The sequence below is a fragment of the Carassius auratus genome, chromosome 14, assembly GCF_003368295.1.
Source record: "Carassius auratus strain Wakin chromosome 14, ASM336829v1, whole genome shotgun sequence".
Classification (NCBI taxonomy): Eukaryota; Metazoa; Chordata; class Actinopteri; order Cypriniformes; family Cyprinidae; genus Carassius; species Carassius auratus.
In genome coordinates this window covers 11,589,343-11,605,490 of record NC_039256.1, presented here as the reverse complement: position 1 = coordinate 11,605,490, position 16,148 = coordinate 11,589,343, and the positions used below count along the sequence as shown (strand labels likewise).

The following is a 16,148-nucleotide window of genomic DNA, read 5'->3' as shown; positions in this document are numbered from 1 at the left end:
AAATCCTTTTACTTTGGATAGGCCGGTCAAGAGCAATTTCCTACATCCCACCAGCTGAGCCACACAAAACGGCCTCCAATATAAGTGAATGACAGACTCTGAGGGACTGTAAAGCAGCAGTTAATGGCACAAAACCAGCGCAAAGATAGGAACAGGCCATACAAACACACATGCTCATATCAGCGCACTTCAGGGAACCTCTGGGTTTATGAGGACATTAAGACCTGACTTTATATCTGGGCTTCTGGGAACGGATAAAGCAGGTGGTCTATTCTGTAGACTGTTTTATGATGGACACATTAAGATTGAGACAAACACAGCAGATGAGCGATATGAGGATATGAGGTGTTCCAGCAGCCCAGTGAGGACCAAAACAAGAACATATTAAGAGAATTTTATGAAGGATTTAGACATGACTGTCTTCCGGGGACAAGAAAGATGAGGAGAGTATGTACCAGAACAAACCGAAAGGGTGAAACTCATGAAAACATGTCTAAGTTAAATCAATCTATCTATCTATCTATCTATCTATCTATCTATCTATCTATCTATCTATCTATCTATCTATCTATCTATCTATCTATCTATCTATCTATCTATCTTTTTCACTTTAATGACAATGAAATGAACCTAATCATTGCAATTTAAGTAAAAATGAATAGGTATATATTCTAAGTCATCAAACTCATGTAAATAAGAATACAGTTTCCATTTTTTCAATATAAAAGCAATAATGAATTATCAATAAACCCAAATAATAAACAAACAATACAACTTCATTGGTAAAGAAGTTCAAAATATTTGAAAATATTTTAGTGAAGTGCATAAATCAATGCACATTTATATTATTTTTAGTTAAATTTTAATTACAATTGAATTGTGTTACTGTACCTTTAAAATTTCCCAATGTTAATATGCTCTGTAATAACAGCCAAACAACTGTTCATATTCAGGATGAAGAATTTAAGACACTTGTTTCATGTAAGTAGCCTTCAATTAACATTCTTCTGAGACTGGAGGAGGATGACAGCAAAACATCCTGACGACCTTTAAACGTCCAACAACTTAATCAATTACAAACAGGTGAGCAAATGAGGGTCAAGCAGGAAGGCATCGATCTAAATGCTGGGAAAGTGCAGATGCACGTTTAGTGTCATAAATGTTCATGAAAACATACAGGGCTCACAAATAAATCACTTTTAACTATGCAAAAAGACAATAATGGCCTAAAAATGCTTTGTGTCCTATATTGATTTTTTTGAAATACTACTTTAGTGATTAACCATTTAGCGATTCCAGCAGGTGATACTGATATTTATATATGTATATATAAATAGAGAGAGAGAGAGAGAGAGAGAGAGAGAGAGAGAGAGAGAGAGATAGATAGATAGATAGATAGATAGATAGATAGATAGATAGATAGATAGATAGATAGATAGATAGATAGATATTAATTAATCTCACTGTAATCTTAGAATTAATCTAGAATAATCTAGATCAAAATGGTTCATTTGAATTCTGCCACAGGTATTCAGAATATGTGTGCTACCCAAATAAAATAAATATATATGACTATATATAACTAAATAATGACTAAAAGTAAGTCTTTAAGAAAGGGTTTCTGAAGCCAGGTTGTGCATTAGACCAGGGTCTTATCTCCTGTTTCCAAAATACATCACAAAGTGCTTGAGAAAGCTGTAAACCAATTCCACAACCTTATGCCTGTTTCACACATACTCCGTCTGAAAGCACAATGAGTCGGTGTTGCTTCTGCACCACATACGTAAACGCACACGGACTTCATACGCACTACAGACGGATTATGTTTGAAACAGGCACGAGTCTTGTTGAGGTTTCCATTGGGAAGCTTCTTAAAAAAAAAAATCCCTGAAGCAAATCGGCGGCTTCAGCTGCATCCATGTTAGCACGTCACGTTTGATGTGGTAATTTCACAGTAGGCATACACACAGGTTTAAAGACTCGTTCTCGCCCCCTACAGATTTGGCTAGGTATACATCCGCGCTAAAATATCAAGGTGAAAGTCATAATAGCTCACCTAGTATAGACCCAGCTCTCAACCCAACTTTGAGAATAGATTAACGGCGATATTTTTTCTATCGCCCGATAAGAGTCTCACGTTAATGCAGCACGTTGACGCAAATAACGGCCCACGACTAATATTGGTATATTTAATAAATGAAATGTAAATTGTCGTCCCAGTCACATTTTCTTGATTAAAAAAAAAATAATAATAATAATAATTACACTGTCAGAAACAAAATCCAATTTTTTACTTGTCATTAACAAAGTAATCAATATTATTTTTATTAAAGACAAGTATGAACCTCATCAATTTAGTGTTTTTGAGCATTGTACATTTCTTACAAAATAACTCAAGACAGTAACAATTAAATCAATATATTTCATTTGTGAACCTCTGTTTAACTTTTCTTTTTAATTAGTTAGCTATTAACTATTTTTGGGATTTCAGTCATCAAAGCTTGGTAAATATTGGTCACAGACACAGAGATTTAATAAGCGATCTGATTACTCACCAAAAACTCCCACGGATCACATTTTCATGCCATTTCAAGTCTTATTTTGACATTAAAAAAAGTGTTTATATCTGAGCATATGAGTTGTTTACTTTTTAATTGGTCTTCCCAATAACACCATTATATTGTTCATTCAGACGGATTCGCAAAAGTGCACAAACACAAGAGGCGGAATTTATCACATGAACCAATTAGCCAAATAAAACATATATCATATCCAATCATATTGTGATGGAGACATTACCTCCTCTCACGTAACCTTCCCCCATTCATTCTCAATTAACCCCCTCTAAATTCACAGCATGCTTTAGGGGTGGTCTGTTAAAACTCAGGGGAGGCGAGAGAGACCCGGACTCCTGCTTACCTGCTTTTGTCCCTGTTGGACAATGTGAACCTATAAGCTGACAGCCATTCAACCTAATTCATTACATTACATTTCTATCAAAGTTATCTGAAATTATCAAGATGAATTTGTTCCGACAGATTTAACTGAACTATAGTGAATAAAGTGTGATAATGTGAGAAATGCTGAAGGTGTCTGAATACATTTTGTTTATATATATAAATATATATATATATTAGTGGTCGGCCGATATTTGGCATTTTTCAAATATCGGCATCGGCTGACACAATCTAAAATTTGTTTATTTAAAAAAAAAAGAAAAAATTTAATCCATTGTCAAATGATTTCAAATTTCCTCAATATTTATTAAAATGTAAAAAAAAAAAAATAATATATTTGTCTATCGGCCCCCTGCTTTCCAAGATATCGGCATTGGCTGTCAAAAAAAACTATCTCTGTCGACCACTATAATATATATATATATATATTACACACACACACACACACACACAGACACACACACAAGTAGTCAACATTTGGATCAAAACCTTTCATAGTTGTCCTAGACCCAAAATGCATTCTTGTATTAGGATTCTTCAATGAACTTTTTTGATCAACTTCAAATATTGAATACTGTATATATATACACATAAATTTTGACTTGTATATACAGTATATACTGTATATACAACTGATAAATAACTACATTAAACAAATAAATGAAAATAAATAAATACACCTTAATTCTTCTTAATGTCTAAAATGCTTCTTTCTTCCTGAAAGTGCATAAACATTTGGATTACACAATTTGTACCAATTCTCGACAACTCACAACTTTCAAAACCTGATTCAAAACTTTTTTTGGGAGTTTCCACTTATATGTTTTGTCAGCTAATGTAGCTAAACCACTGTACTTCTGTGCCTCACAGCCTTGCTTTCATTCCTCTAAAAAATACGGCACTAACCTGACTAAGGAATATCACATCCAACGTTTTTTTAATGACATGGAAAAGTTCAGTGTTTCAAACTCATAATTAAGGCTTTGTGTGGCTATAAGGTGTTCATGTGCCTTTAACTCAAATATGATCTTTCTGACATGACTTGTACACACTATAATACAGTGAGAGCTGTGTATGTGTGTGTCCTCTGCTGTCACACTTGTGGCTCTGGGTTTATAACTCTAAGTGCGTCTGGACATCAGGGACTGATATGAGATGAGACCAGGCACGAGTGTGTGTGTTGGTGTGTGTGTGTGAGGGATGATAAAGTAGGTCGCTATATACATCAGAGGAGTCGTGTGTGTGTGAGAGCAGAGGTGAGGGGCTGAAGCGGCTGCCGGGAGCCGTGAACGAGTTCCTGAGGGACTCGCTGGTCTCCGTGGAGACGGGAAAAGCAGGCCGCCAGCGAGATGGAGAGCAACATTAAAAGACTCGCAACAAGACACACAGAGAAAGCCAATCAATAAAACGCGCACAGCGAAGCCGTGAAACAAACCTCACTCACTTTTAATCGCATAAAATAGAGGGAAAATTGCAGGAAAATAAAACCGGTCTCCATCTGCAGACTATAAAAAATATGCTGCATCCATCAGTCTCTCTCTCTCTCTCTCTTTGCAATTGAACAAGTTCAGTCATCAAAACTCACACAGCTCCTTAAAAGCACCTGAAAATGCCTTCAAAAGTGACTATAAATGTGATCAGTGGAGGCAATCTACATTTTTATATTTTTCAATGAAATCAAGTGCTTGTGCAAAATTCACTGCCATGATGCACGATGTGTTTGCCAAGCTGTTGCTATGCGATTCTGGGTGGTTGCTAGGTGGTCTCAAGTCTGTAGATATAATTCAGTTCTTTCCGTGTGGATCTATGAGATTTTTTTTTTCACTTGTTTTCTGTTCCTGCAGTTGAAAATGGTGTCTCTGATCACTTAGTAAAGTAACATCACATCATTCCTCAATAATACACATGATTTTATGAATCATTCATGTTGAGATAAGTGCTGTATTTAAATATTTATGCATCGCATCCTAACAAGGTGTGATTTTTTTTAAAGAGACAAGTGACATAAGCCATCTATTCCAGGTTAATTAAACAAAAAACTGCACTTCCACTATATATTATCAGCAAAAATGGACTGAAAAATTTTGAAAATTAAAAAATCTGTCATAATCCACAAGCAAAAGCAAAGAAAAGATCACAAAAGGCATTAGAAAACAAAGTATTTACATGCTTTGAATGCAGTGCATTGTAAGCGTGAACACAGAAACTGTTCTGAAATGGAAAGAAATGTATAATACAGTGTTGCCACAATACTGAATTTTCTAGCGTAAAGCCAATACATTTAAACATATCAATATTTGACACCATTTTGATACCATAAGAAAAAAACATTAAAAAGCATCAAATTTGAACATTATCTAATGCATCTTTTTTTTGGACCAGTCAATGTATTTTCTTATTAGATTAAACTGTGCTGTCTGAGCCTTTATTTATTATTCCTAAAACAGAAATGTATTGCTCTTCTATTACATATTTTTTGTACTGATGTTTTAACAGTTGAAGTATTTCTATACCATTTTAGTAATTATTGCTCTTTTAATAAAATAAAACAGTGTATATTACAGTCGCAACATCTAACTACTGGGGTGCCTCAGGGCTGAGTTCTTGGACCACTTCTCTTCTCTGTTTACATGGCATTATTAGGTTCTGTCATTCAGAAACATGGCTTTTCATATCACTGCTATGACTGATAACTCTACCTCTCATTCTATTCTGATGATTCGCTGATAACTGCTCGCATCTCAGCTTGTCTAACAGACATTTCTTGCTGAATGAAGAACCATCACCTTCAACTCAACCTTGCCAAGACAGAACTGCTTATGTTTCCATCAAACCCATCGTTTCATCACAGTTTCACCATCCAGTTAGGCACATCAACCATATCTCGTTCAAAAACAGCCAAAAACCTTGCAGTTAGGATGGATGATAAGGCAAAATCTACCCGGTCCTGCAGATTTGCTTTATTCAACATCAAGAAGATCAGGCCCTTTCTTTCGGAAAATGCTTTACAACTCCTTGTTCAAGCTCTTGTTCTGTCCAGGCTGACTATTGCAATGCTCTCTTGGCAGGTCTTCCAGTCAGTTCTATTAAACCTTTACAATTAATCCAGAATGTGGCAGCAAGATTAATTTTTACTGAGCTGAAAAGAATACACGTCACATCTCTATTTATCAATTTGCACTGGCTACCAATAGCTTGCTCACATAAATTTCAAGGCATTAATGTTTGCCAGCAAAACCACCATGGGCTCGGGCACCCCTTTACCTAAATTCATTATCTCAGATTTAGGTGTCCTCAAGAAGCTTGCATTTTGCATGTGAACGTCACTTTATTATGCCATGCCAAAGAGACACAAAATCAATTTCACAGACTTTTAAATTAAATGTTCCCTCCTGGTGGAATGACCTCCCCAACTCAGTCCAAGCAGCTGAGTCCTTAGCCATCTTCAAAAATCAGCTAAAAACACATCTCATCCATCTTTATTTGACCTTCTTACTCAAGTACTCTATATTCAAATTCTATTCTTTAAAAAAAAGAAAAAAATATTGTGTCCCTTTTACACATGTACTATATACATTTACTAATTGCTTGTTTTCTTTAAAAAAAACTAACACTAGCTTTTCTATTTTTTTGTATTCCATCTTTGTTTTTTTGTTTTGTTTTTTATTCATTATACAAAAAATAAAAATAAAAAAGAAACTTTGCTATGTGTAATCTGTTAAGCTAACTGAGACTTGTTATAAACTTGTTTATCAATTCTCTTTTTTCGTTCCTTCTATTGTCCTCATTTGTAAGTTGCTTTGGATAAAAGTGTCTGCTAAATGACTAAATGTAATGTAAATGTTATATTATTATGCACTACTGTTTAAAAGCTTGGAGTCAGCAAGCTTTTCTTTTTTTTGGAAGAAAAATGAACTACCATATTTTCTGCACTATAAGGCGCACAGGATAATAATGCGCACAGAATAGAAGATACTGCAGTCACACATCCACTTTGTGTTATGCATCCACTTATTAATTATATATATTTATATATATATATATATATATATATATATATATATATATATATATATATATATATATATATAAAACGACACATTAAATTGATCAAAAGAGACGGTAAAGAGATTTATAAAAATTGAATTTTTATTTAAAAAAAAGTATTATCAGTTAACACTCATTTTTTGATTTATCATGATTATTTTTGTAATTACAAGAAAAATAAAATTCAATTGTAAAACAAAACAAAAAATAAAGCATGTTGTCAAAAACCCGGTACTTCGATACCAAGTCCGTACGAAAAAAATGTAAATGTAACGGTACCAGGTTTCTTTAAGAACCAGTGGTACCGAGGACCTGGTTAACCAGGTTCTTGAAGTATACAGCGCTATGATTTCTTCGAAGCAGAAAACGCGGACGGAATCTCAAAATGCAGTCATGAAAATGAAACTTACATTTTAATATGGACAGTCACGGAATTTGCCAAAGTTAGCATAAATTAATACAATCAAATCTCCATATGGACCATTTTATGTAAATGTTAAGCCGTAAAAGTTGGTTGAAATATGAATCCTGCATGTTCTGCGTGTCTCTGTGTGAATGAATGAATGGCAGAGATGTGCGGTTTTGTTTACTTCATAGACTGAAGCGCGTGACACTTGCAGTCATTTCAGCATCTGGCATCTCAATGAGGACATAAACACACAAACAACATCACCAGAACTGTTCTGAGTCACTTCACAAGCATTTTACCATTTCATTTGAGTAAAACCAGTGTCAATTTAAAAGTATTCCGGGTAATCCTTCAAAATAAAAGTAAATTTTTACATAAAGGCATTGTGCTAGAAATATTACTATTATTTAGTAGAATGCATGTGATACTGCTACTACTGTTGGAAAAAATTATAAAATGTTATTTTTTAAAGAAATAAGTAATACAATATTTCTTCCATGTTTTAATTTTAATTATTTATAAAAAGCCAAATTCAATTTGGGTGAAACTTGTTTAATGTTTTTCATAATTATATTACTTGTAGAAAAACTTTAAACACAATTGTAAATAAATATAAAGAATGGTATTGGTTTTATTTTTAGTGATAAAAAGTGTTTGTTTGTTTTTTTTTATTAGAATATTTTTGTGTTTTGCTTTGGTACCAAAATTTGTACCTGAGAACCGTGGATTTTCTCGGTACCGAATCCTGAAATGTTGGTACCGTGACAACACTAATGTGCATGAATTATTGTAGTGTTCACTAGTAAATGGCATGTGCTTTGCCATCACAGGAAAAAAATTATTTGAAAATATATTCAAATAATAAAAATAAAAAACAGTAATTTTAAATTCTAATAATATTTTATAATTTACAGTTTTTACTGCATTTTTGACCAAATAAATGCAGTTTTGGTGAGTAGAAGAGACTTCTTACAAAATCTTTCTTACAAAAACTTTTGACTGGTAGTGAATTCAACTAAAATCCACCGAGACAAGCAAATGTCCAAAAATACAAAACGGCAGAGAAGAAAAAGTCCAGTTACCACTATGTGTATCTACATAGTGGAAAATGTTTTTGAGGTAATTTTTTATAACACTTGCTAAAAGCACTTGCCATGGGAGTTCAGTGTGAGAATGAGCAACAGTAACAAACACCCACAGAAAGAGAGAGGAAGATCATGCGCTCGAGGTCCTGTCGCATTACATCAACAATCAGTGCCATGACCTCACTGCAGAGGTCATCGACCTGTGACCCCACCGTCAGCACACCAGAGGAGCAGAGGTCAGAAGTCAGCTCTGGCTGTCAGTGGCGTGCATTTGCTTGGCTGGAGAGAGTGAGATGACTGGAGGAGAGAAAGAGAGAGAGAGAGAACGAGAGAGAGAGAGAGAGCGATACGACTGCAGCCGCCTGACAGAAGAGAACAACAGAACCCTGCTCAAGGACGGAGACACACACACACAAAAACGCTCGTGTTTTATGGACAGGATCGGACAGATGGAAGATCTGGAAAGGGCAGCATTCATTTACAGTCAGATATCAGAAAAGGTTATCCTTCATCAACTCAGACAGCTGGACACACACACACACGGTGCTCAGGTGGTCCTGAGGAAAACAGCTGCCAAAGATGACATTTCAAGGTTTCGTATTCCATATTCAAAACAGAAAACACTCGGAGTGTGTGTGTGTGTGTGAGAGAGAGAGATCGTGGCGGATGCATGACAACATCACACTCTTTGAAGGTCATCTGCTGAAGGTCTGAGCCACATACACAGACCTAAAAACCTCACGCACACACAAACACACACCTTGTTAAAGTAGACAGTGCTGTATATCGTATCAGATATAAATATGCAATAAAACTGTAAAGGCCAGTCATAGAGGACAAAGAGCAGGTGGCACGAAACACACACACACACCTGACACTTGCTTCTTGCTCATTTCTAATTCATGAGGGGCTTTTGCATACAGTCACCAAAAATATGACATTGGGCGAATCTCATGAAACCCTTCAAGATGATGTGCAGGTCATATTTCACCTCAAAATATCAAGAAAAAAATAGGAAATAATCATTTGCTGAAAGAAGAGGCTACTTTTAGTTATGTTTGCACTGTATAATAGTCCAGTATTTAATTTTTTTTGCATTTTTTAGAGCTTTAGTGTGCTGACTTTGTTTTCTGAGATCCAAGTAATCAATTACAAAATTATGTTGTACTGCATAAGTACACAGTATAACACAGAAACGCAATGCATTTATAAGTCAGGGTAACAATCATTGCTGAAGAGAAAGAAAATGTATCAATAAATAATTAAATATGGTAACATATTTCTAAATTAATTATTAAAAATAAATTATTATAAAAAAGCAATAATTAAATATCCAACTAAATAAATACATCCAAATATCAAGAAATCAAAATAAGAAATCAGTGTTAAAGTATTATGTACTTTTATTTATATTTTATAATAGTATATAAACAAAATAAGGTTTTTGTAATATTACTGTTTATTTGTGTTTATTTTATTTCAATTTCATCAGTTTTATTTATTTTTTATCTAATATTTAATATAAAACAATAATAACATTTAAACAAAACCAAATAATAAGCAATAATAATCAATAAAATAAAAACATATATATTTAAAATTACCTCAATATGGCAATGATATTGATAATGAACTGAGAATGACAATTAACATGTTTTGTTTGTTTTTGCATTTTAAGAGAACAATGTGTTTGATTGTTGTTTTTCTTTTAGTTTTGGGGTGGATTTTCATGAGATTTCCCCTCTCCTTCAGTAAACACACACACACACACACACACACACACACGTGTCTCTGTCATCAAACTCAGCACTGGTCCTGATGTTGTGCTCTACACTGAGATGACACCCATCTCTTTCACATCCCTGGATTCTGTCACCCATGTTTGGCCCAGTGTCTCAGAATGAGTGTCTCAGTGGACACACACACACATACACAGATGCGCAAGCACGGAGCGAGGGCCGACTCTTACCTTTAGAGGCTGTGTTGAGTTAGACAGACAGAGGAGAGAGAGAGACAGGTTTAATGTGTGACGGTGTGTGTGGTGTGTGTGTGTGTGTGTGTGTGTGTGAAGTGACTGGAGGACGGCTGATCTACTCACTCTTGGTCTGGGTGGAGAAGGTCAGAGTGAGTTTGGCAAACAGCTCCTTGTTCTCAAAGCGATCCTCTTTCGCCTTCACCCAGAAACTGTCTTCAGACAGATCCTCCGGTGCGATCTACAACAAACAACACCCATCAATAACGTCTTTCCTCTATATTTACATCCAGCCATCTCCTCCATATCAATCATTCAATCAACCAACAGCAGTGATCCATCAATCCATGTGTCTATGCATCCATCCAAATCATATGCAGCACTTACTTGTTTTTCCATCCATGTTAATATAATTTGTATTTTTTTTTCTCTCCAAATGTTAAGGAATGGAGCACAAGACATCGGTCAAGAAAGATATCTATACTCTCATAAACCTTTATAATAGTATAGGTAACATTTGTTTACATACAATTTTAATTTAAGTTGTACGTTTTTAATATTTCTGTTTGCTTATGCTTTTGTCATTTGTATTTATATCCATCTAAATCTATCTATCCATCATATCTATCTAAATTGATCTATCCATCCAGCCCTTTAATTCATTTTAATTTTCAGGTAGTTGCCAAGGAATCATTTTTAACCAAGTTTTTGTTTTCTTTAACTTTAGTTTTATATCAACTTTATCTAAATGAACAAAACTGTTTTATCATCTTTAGTTGACAATAACAACACAGCAAGAGACACAATAAATCAAAGAAAATTATCCATCTGCATGAGATCAAACCCCACGAATGACCATGTGCAACAGTTCCGGATCTCAAATCTGATTGGACGAGTCACATTTTCAGCTGTTGTGATTGGCTGATCCACACAAACACCTGTGATGCACATCAGCCGAGCGCTGTATTAATGCAGCATGTTGTTTCACAACCATAAACATCGTACACTTAAGCTAATGACACATGATAGAGGAACTGCTTCGCATGATTATTACTGTTAATACGTTTATGCAGCGACACTGTGCCTAACATCATCCCGTCCAGTCGGCTTATTGCTTTAATGCGCCCCTGGTATCAGGACAATATCATTAAGCAGACGCCGCTGATACGATCACGCGGTTCAAATGTGTTTCTCCTTCATTTATAGATGCTGCACTGACTAATGGACCATAGATTGTGATTCTGGAGTCCGGGGCTTTACTTCACCCCATTCGAGAAGATGAAACGCCACCGAGCGCTTTATCACAGTCTCAACTCATAACCTCATTTATACAGAAGAAAAACGCTGCAAGTCTTGGGAGTAAAATGAGTTTAACAGCAGCGAACAAGCTGTCAGGATATGAGCGCTGCTCCTCTGACTAACCGCCTTCAGACACCAACCAAAGACAGAATGAGAAATGTAGAACATGGATTAGAGGAAGACAGAATATGATAATAGACCGAGAAGAAAAGAGGGTGAAACTCATTAAAACGGATCCCGATTTTACGCACAAAGGAGGGAAAGGCGACACAGTCCCAATGCAAGCTGGGACGACCAGACCAAAAAAAAAAAAAAACACTCGCTGCCTCTGTAATTCTATCATTCTCTGGCTGTTAATGCACATCGCACAGACCTTTCTAATGTCCATCATTCTGTCTTTTATGGTCCTGTGGCTCTGTTATCTAATACGGCTAAGCCATATAGTGGGGGAGGGGGGTGTCACAGTTTTTTTTTTAATAATAAATATATCTTGATTCATGCATGTAGGCTACTGTTCAAAAGTTTTCAAAAGTTTTAGTGAGTGAAACTAATTAATACTTTTATTCAACAAGAATGCATTAAACTGATAGTGATAATAAATACATTTATAATGCCACAAAAGATTTACATTTCAAATAAATGCTGTTCTTTTGAACTTACTCAAAGAATCCTGAAAAATAAATTGCATCACTATTTCTACAGAATAAAATATGAAGCAGGAACTGTTTTCAAGAGTGATACTAATCAGAAAGGTTTCTTGAGCAGCAAATCAGCTTATTAGAATGATTCCTGAAGGATCATGTGACACTGAAGACTGGAGTAATGATGCTGAAATAAAAAAAAAAAAAAAAAAGTATAAATTTAAATTGTAAATACTTATAAATTGTAAATAATTTTAAATAGTAGTAATATTTTAGTGTTTGATCATTTAAAGCGTTGGTGAGCATAAGACACTTATTAATCTTCCCAACCCAAAACTTTTGAACAGTAGTGTATTTAAAATATTCTAAAATGTGTTTTCCCCAGTCAGAGTAACAGCCACTGCAGTCAATTAGATTCAAAATGATTAAAGGGGTGGGCCAGTGTTTTTTTTTTTTTTTCTAGGCTTGATTGTGTTTAGAATAGAAGTGAAGTGAAGTGACATTCAGCCAAGTATGGTGACCCATACTCAGAATTTGTGCTCTGCATTTAACCCATCCGAAATGCACACACACAGAGCAGTGAACACAAACACACACACTGTGAGCACACACCCGGAGCAGTGGGCAGCCATTTATGCTGCGGCGCCCGGGGAGCAGTTGGGGGTTCGATGCCTTGCTCAAGGGCACCTAAGTCGTGGTATTGAAGGTGGAGAGAGAGCTGTTCATGCACTCCCCCCGCCCACAATTCCATCCGGCCCGAGACTAGAACTCACAACCCTTCGATTGGGAGTCCAACCCTCTAACCATTAGGCCACGACTTCCCAAGGTGCAGTCTAACATGTGTTAATGCTTCGTTTAAAAAAAAAAAAAAAAACATGGCTTTTCACATAATTAACCTTTATCCCAAACGGCTCTGTCCCTTCTCTGAGAAACAAGCTGATCATTTCCTTCTTTTATGAAGCTCCTCCCTTAGAAACAGGCAATGGGCTTTGATTGGTTAGGTAGCCCAGTGTGTTGTGATTGGCTAAACTAGGGGTGTGCACGGATAGTCGAACATTCGAATATTCGTTCTGCTCTAATTATTCGATAAAAAAAATTATATTCGAATTACGCTAAATTTTTCTTTGCCATAAAAAAGAAAAGAAAAAAAAAGTCCCTATAAAAAACCTAATTGGTCACTTTCTGTGATTCTCCATGGCATATTTGAATATGTATGCAAGCAAAAAATAATTAATGAATAAGAACTGCGGTCTTCTTCAGTACTTCAAATATGCCATGGAGAATCACAGAAAGTGACCGAATTGAAGAACACTGTTGCGGCATCTCTCAAGCAACGAATAACAACCGCTAACTTGGAGAATGCAGTTGAAACTCCTCTTCTCGCGTCTGCCCAAGACCCTCTGCACAAACATCTCAGGTTTCTTGATGAAAACATGAGAGAACTAAGAAAAATAACTTCTTTGAACATTGTCAAAACATTTTCCTTGATGCGAGTGGTGCAGATGCAGCCGCCATCACCAACGATGAAGAGGATGAAAGGCTCACTCGTCGGAAAAGGCTGAGCCAGTTCTTCAGCGATGATTACAGAGAGTCCAGCCGAAAAAAGTGGGAACAGTTATTGCTGGAGCCATGTACTCCACCGGATGAGGATCCCATTCAGTGGTGAAACGAAAACACGAAGCGCTTCACAAAACGTATTCGCTTAGCACACCGTTATTTGTGAGTCCCACCAACGTCTGTGCCATCAGAGCGCGTTTTCTCCGCGGCTGGCCTTATTGTTAACAGACTAAGGAGCCGACTTTCCTCCGATCGTGTTTACATGCCGTATTTCTTAACAAGAAAAAAAGCAAAAAAGATTTGCTGACAGTTTCAAAGTTTCAAAGTTAAGTGTAAGCTACATTCTCTACAATAGTCTAATTGCTGCAGGCTGCTTTACGTTTTTTTCTTTGTTCATTTATTTATTTATTTATTTTTTGCTTTTAATCTGTACTTTTGTTTGTTTGCACGCATTGTTAAAGGTTTTCAGCTACAAAACACGATGTGTAATGTTCAAGCTTATTGTGTGTAAGCTTGTTCAAAAATGACGGAAACAATAAATGTTACTGAAAAATAACGTCTGTCTCATTAAACTTAATTTAAATAAACGAATATTCGTTTTTTGTGAGCTCAAATATCCGAATGTGATATTTGCGGAAAATGCCCATCCCTAGGCTAAACCCCCTCTAGTACTCGTCTAAATGTCCCGCCCCTCTCCCAGCGACATGTACTAAGCTTGTATGGTAAGGTACAATGGCATTGTTAATATCGTTTATCAGTTTGCGCCTGATTGTGAAGCAGAGGATATTATTGAAGAGGATCGTGCAGAACCTATGCAAGGACGGCTGTTAACGGTAGGCCTATGTTTTTGGTTTGTTGTTGTTTCATACTATTCGATATGTTGTTATTAGCAGTAGTTAAATGCTACTGCTTATGTTGACTTTTAATATATGGTTTTATCCAGATTAAAGCTTTAATACAGTACGGTAATTGCACGCTGGTCCATGTTTAATGCTTCTCATAGCAATGTGAAAATAAGTGTATTATTGTAACAGTTCATTGCTGGAGCTGAGCTGAGCTGAATGAGAGAATGGAAGTGTGTGTGTGTGTGAAAGAGATTCAGAGTGTGTGCAGAGCAGGGGGACGTGTGGAACAGTATTAAGACCTGCTGGTTTAAAACATTAATTTTTAAACTTGTGAATACATTAGATTCGTCAGAAGACAGAATCGCGATTCATATATGAACAGATTTATATGTGCACCTCTAGTTTTCTCTTCCTCTTCTCTAAAGCAGTGCAGCATGGCCTCGCCCCTTTGCTACCTTTTCCAGAGGGCAGGGTTTATCTGTGTTTGTGATGTCAAGAACCCGGGAAGTAACTCATTGAAGTCCCTACCAGACGTTTTTGTAGGCATTAAACTGCCAGAAAAAAAAAAAAAAAAAAAAAAAAAAAGTTGTTAAAAATTATAAGACAATATCTCTGTTTGCACTGAACTTTCAGCTTCGTAACTTTGCAAATATTTTTTTATTCTCAAAAAAGCAACATTACACACTAACTAATGTTTAAACAATGAAATCGCAATGAACCACCCCTTTAATGCATGAAGGAAAATAAAAATAAAAATCACTTTTGGAACCAATGAACAAGATAGAATATTTAATCTATTTAATTTGTGTGCACCTTAACAACAATAAAAAAGCAAAAGTATTATTAAATATGAATGAGAGTTTTGAAAGATTCTTTGAAACAGATGAATCAAAGTTGGGAATCAAGAACATTATGTTGTGTATTTGGTATAATGCAATACAGGTACACACGTACAGATATAACAGTATGAAAACTCCCGCTTGATAATAAAGAGTGACGATGGCGAAGAGATTTGCTTAATGTTATCGTGCACATTTTATCTTACCAAACATTTCTAATTTGCGATCATATTAAGACGTTTGTCTGTGAAATCTGTGAGATCTCTCATGTGCACCGCAGAGGCTGTCTGTCAGTCACAAGCACACACACAACAATCACGAGCATGGCGCACAAACATGCATAAGGGACCATTCACATATTATGCGCACTCAAGTTCGTGATTTCAAATGTAGGCGCATGGTATGCGCACTCTTAACATTGACGCACACGCGGTGCGACGAGCTCGTTTTTTCCAGGCGCGTCCGCCCCGCATCGAGTTAAAAACATCTCAACTTTT

The 16,148-nt window shown here is 35.9% G+C and overlaps 1 protein-coding gene across 2 annotated transcripts in view; it reads right to left on the bottom strand.

Moving 5' to 3' along the window:
• Positions 1-16,148, bottom strand: part of LOC113113619 (protein diaphanous homolog 1-like) — a 94,903-nt gene that overhangs the window by 49,264 nt on the left and 29,491 nt on the right. Inside the window, exons 16-17 of one of the 2 annotated variants that reach the window (XM_026279927.1) lie at positions 10,597-10,711; positions 10,468-10,476 (exon numbers count right to left, since the gene is read on the bottom strand). In XM_026279927.1, the coding sequence (XP_026135712.1) occupies positions 10,468-10,476; positions 10,597-10,711 (124 nt within the window). The remainder of the gene's footprint in view (positions 1-10,467; positions 10,477-10,596; positions 10,712-16,148) is intronic. The other variant, XM_026279929.1, reaches the window with a different exon arrangement.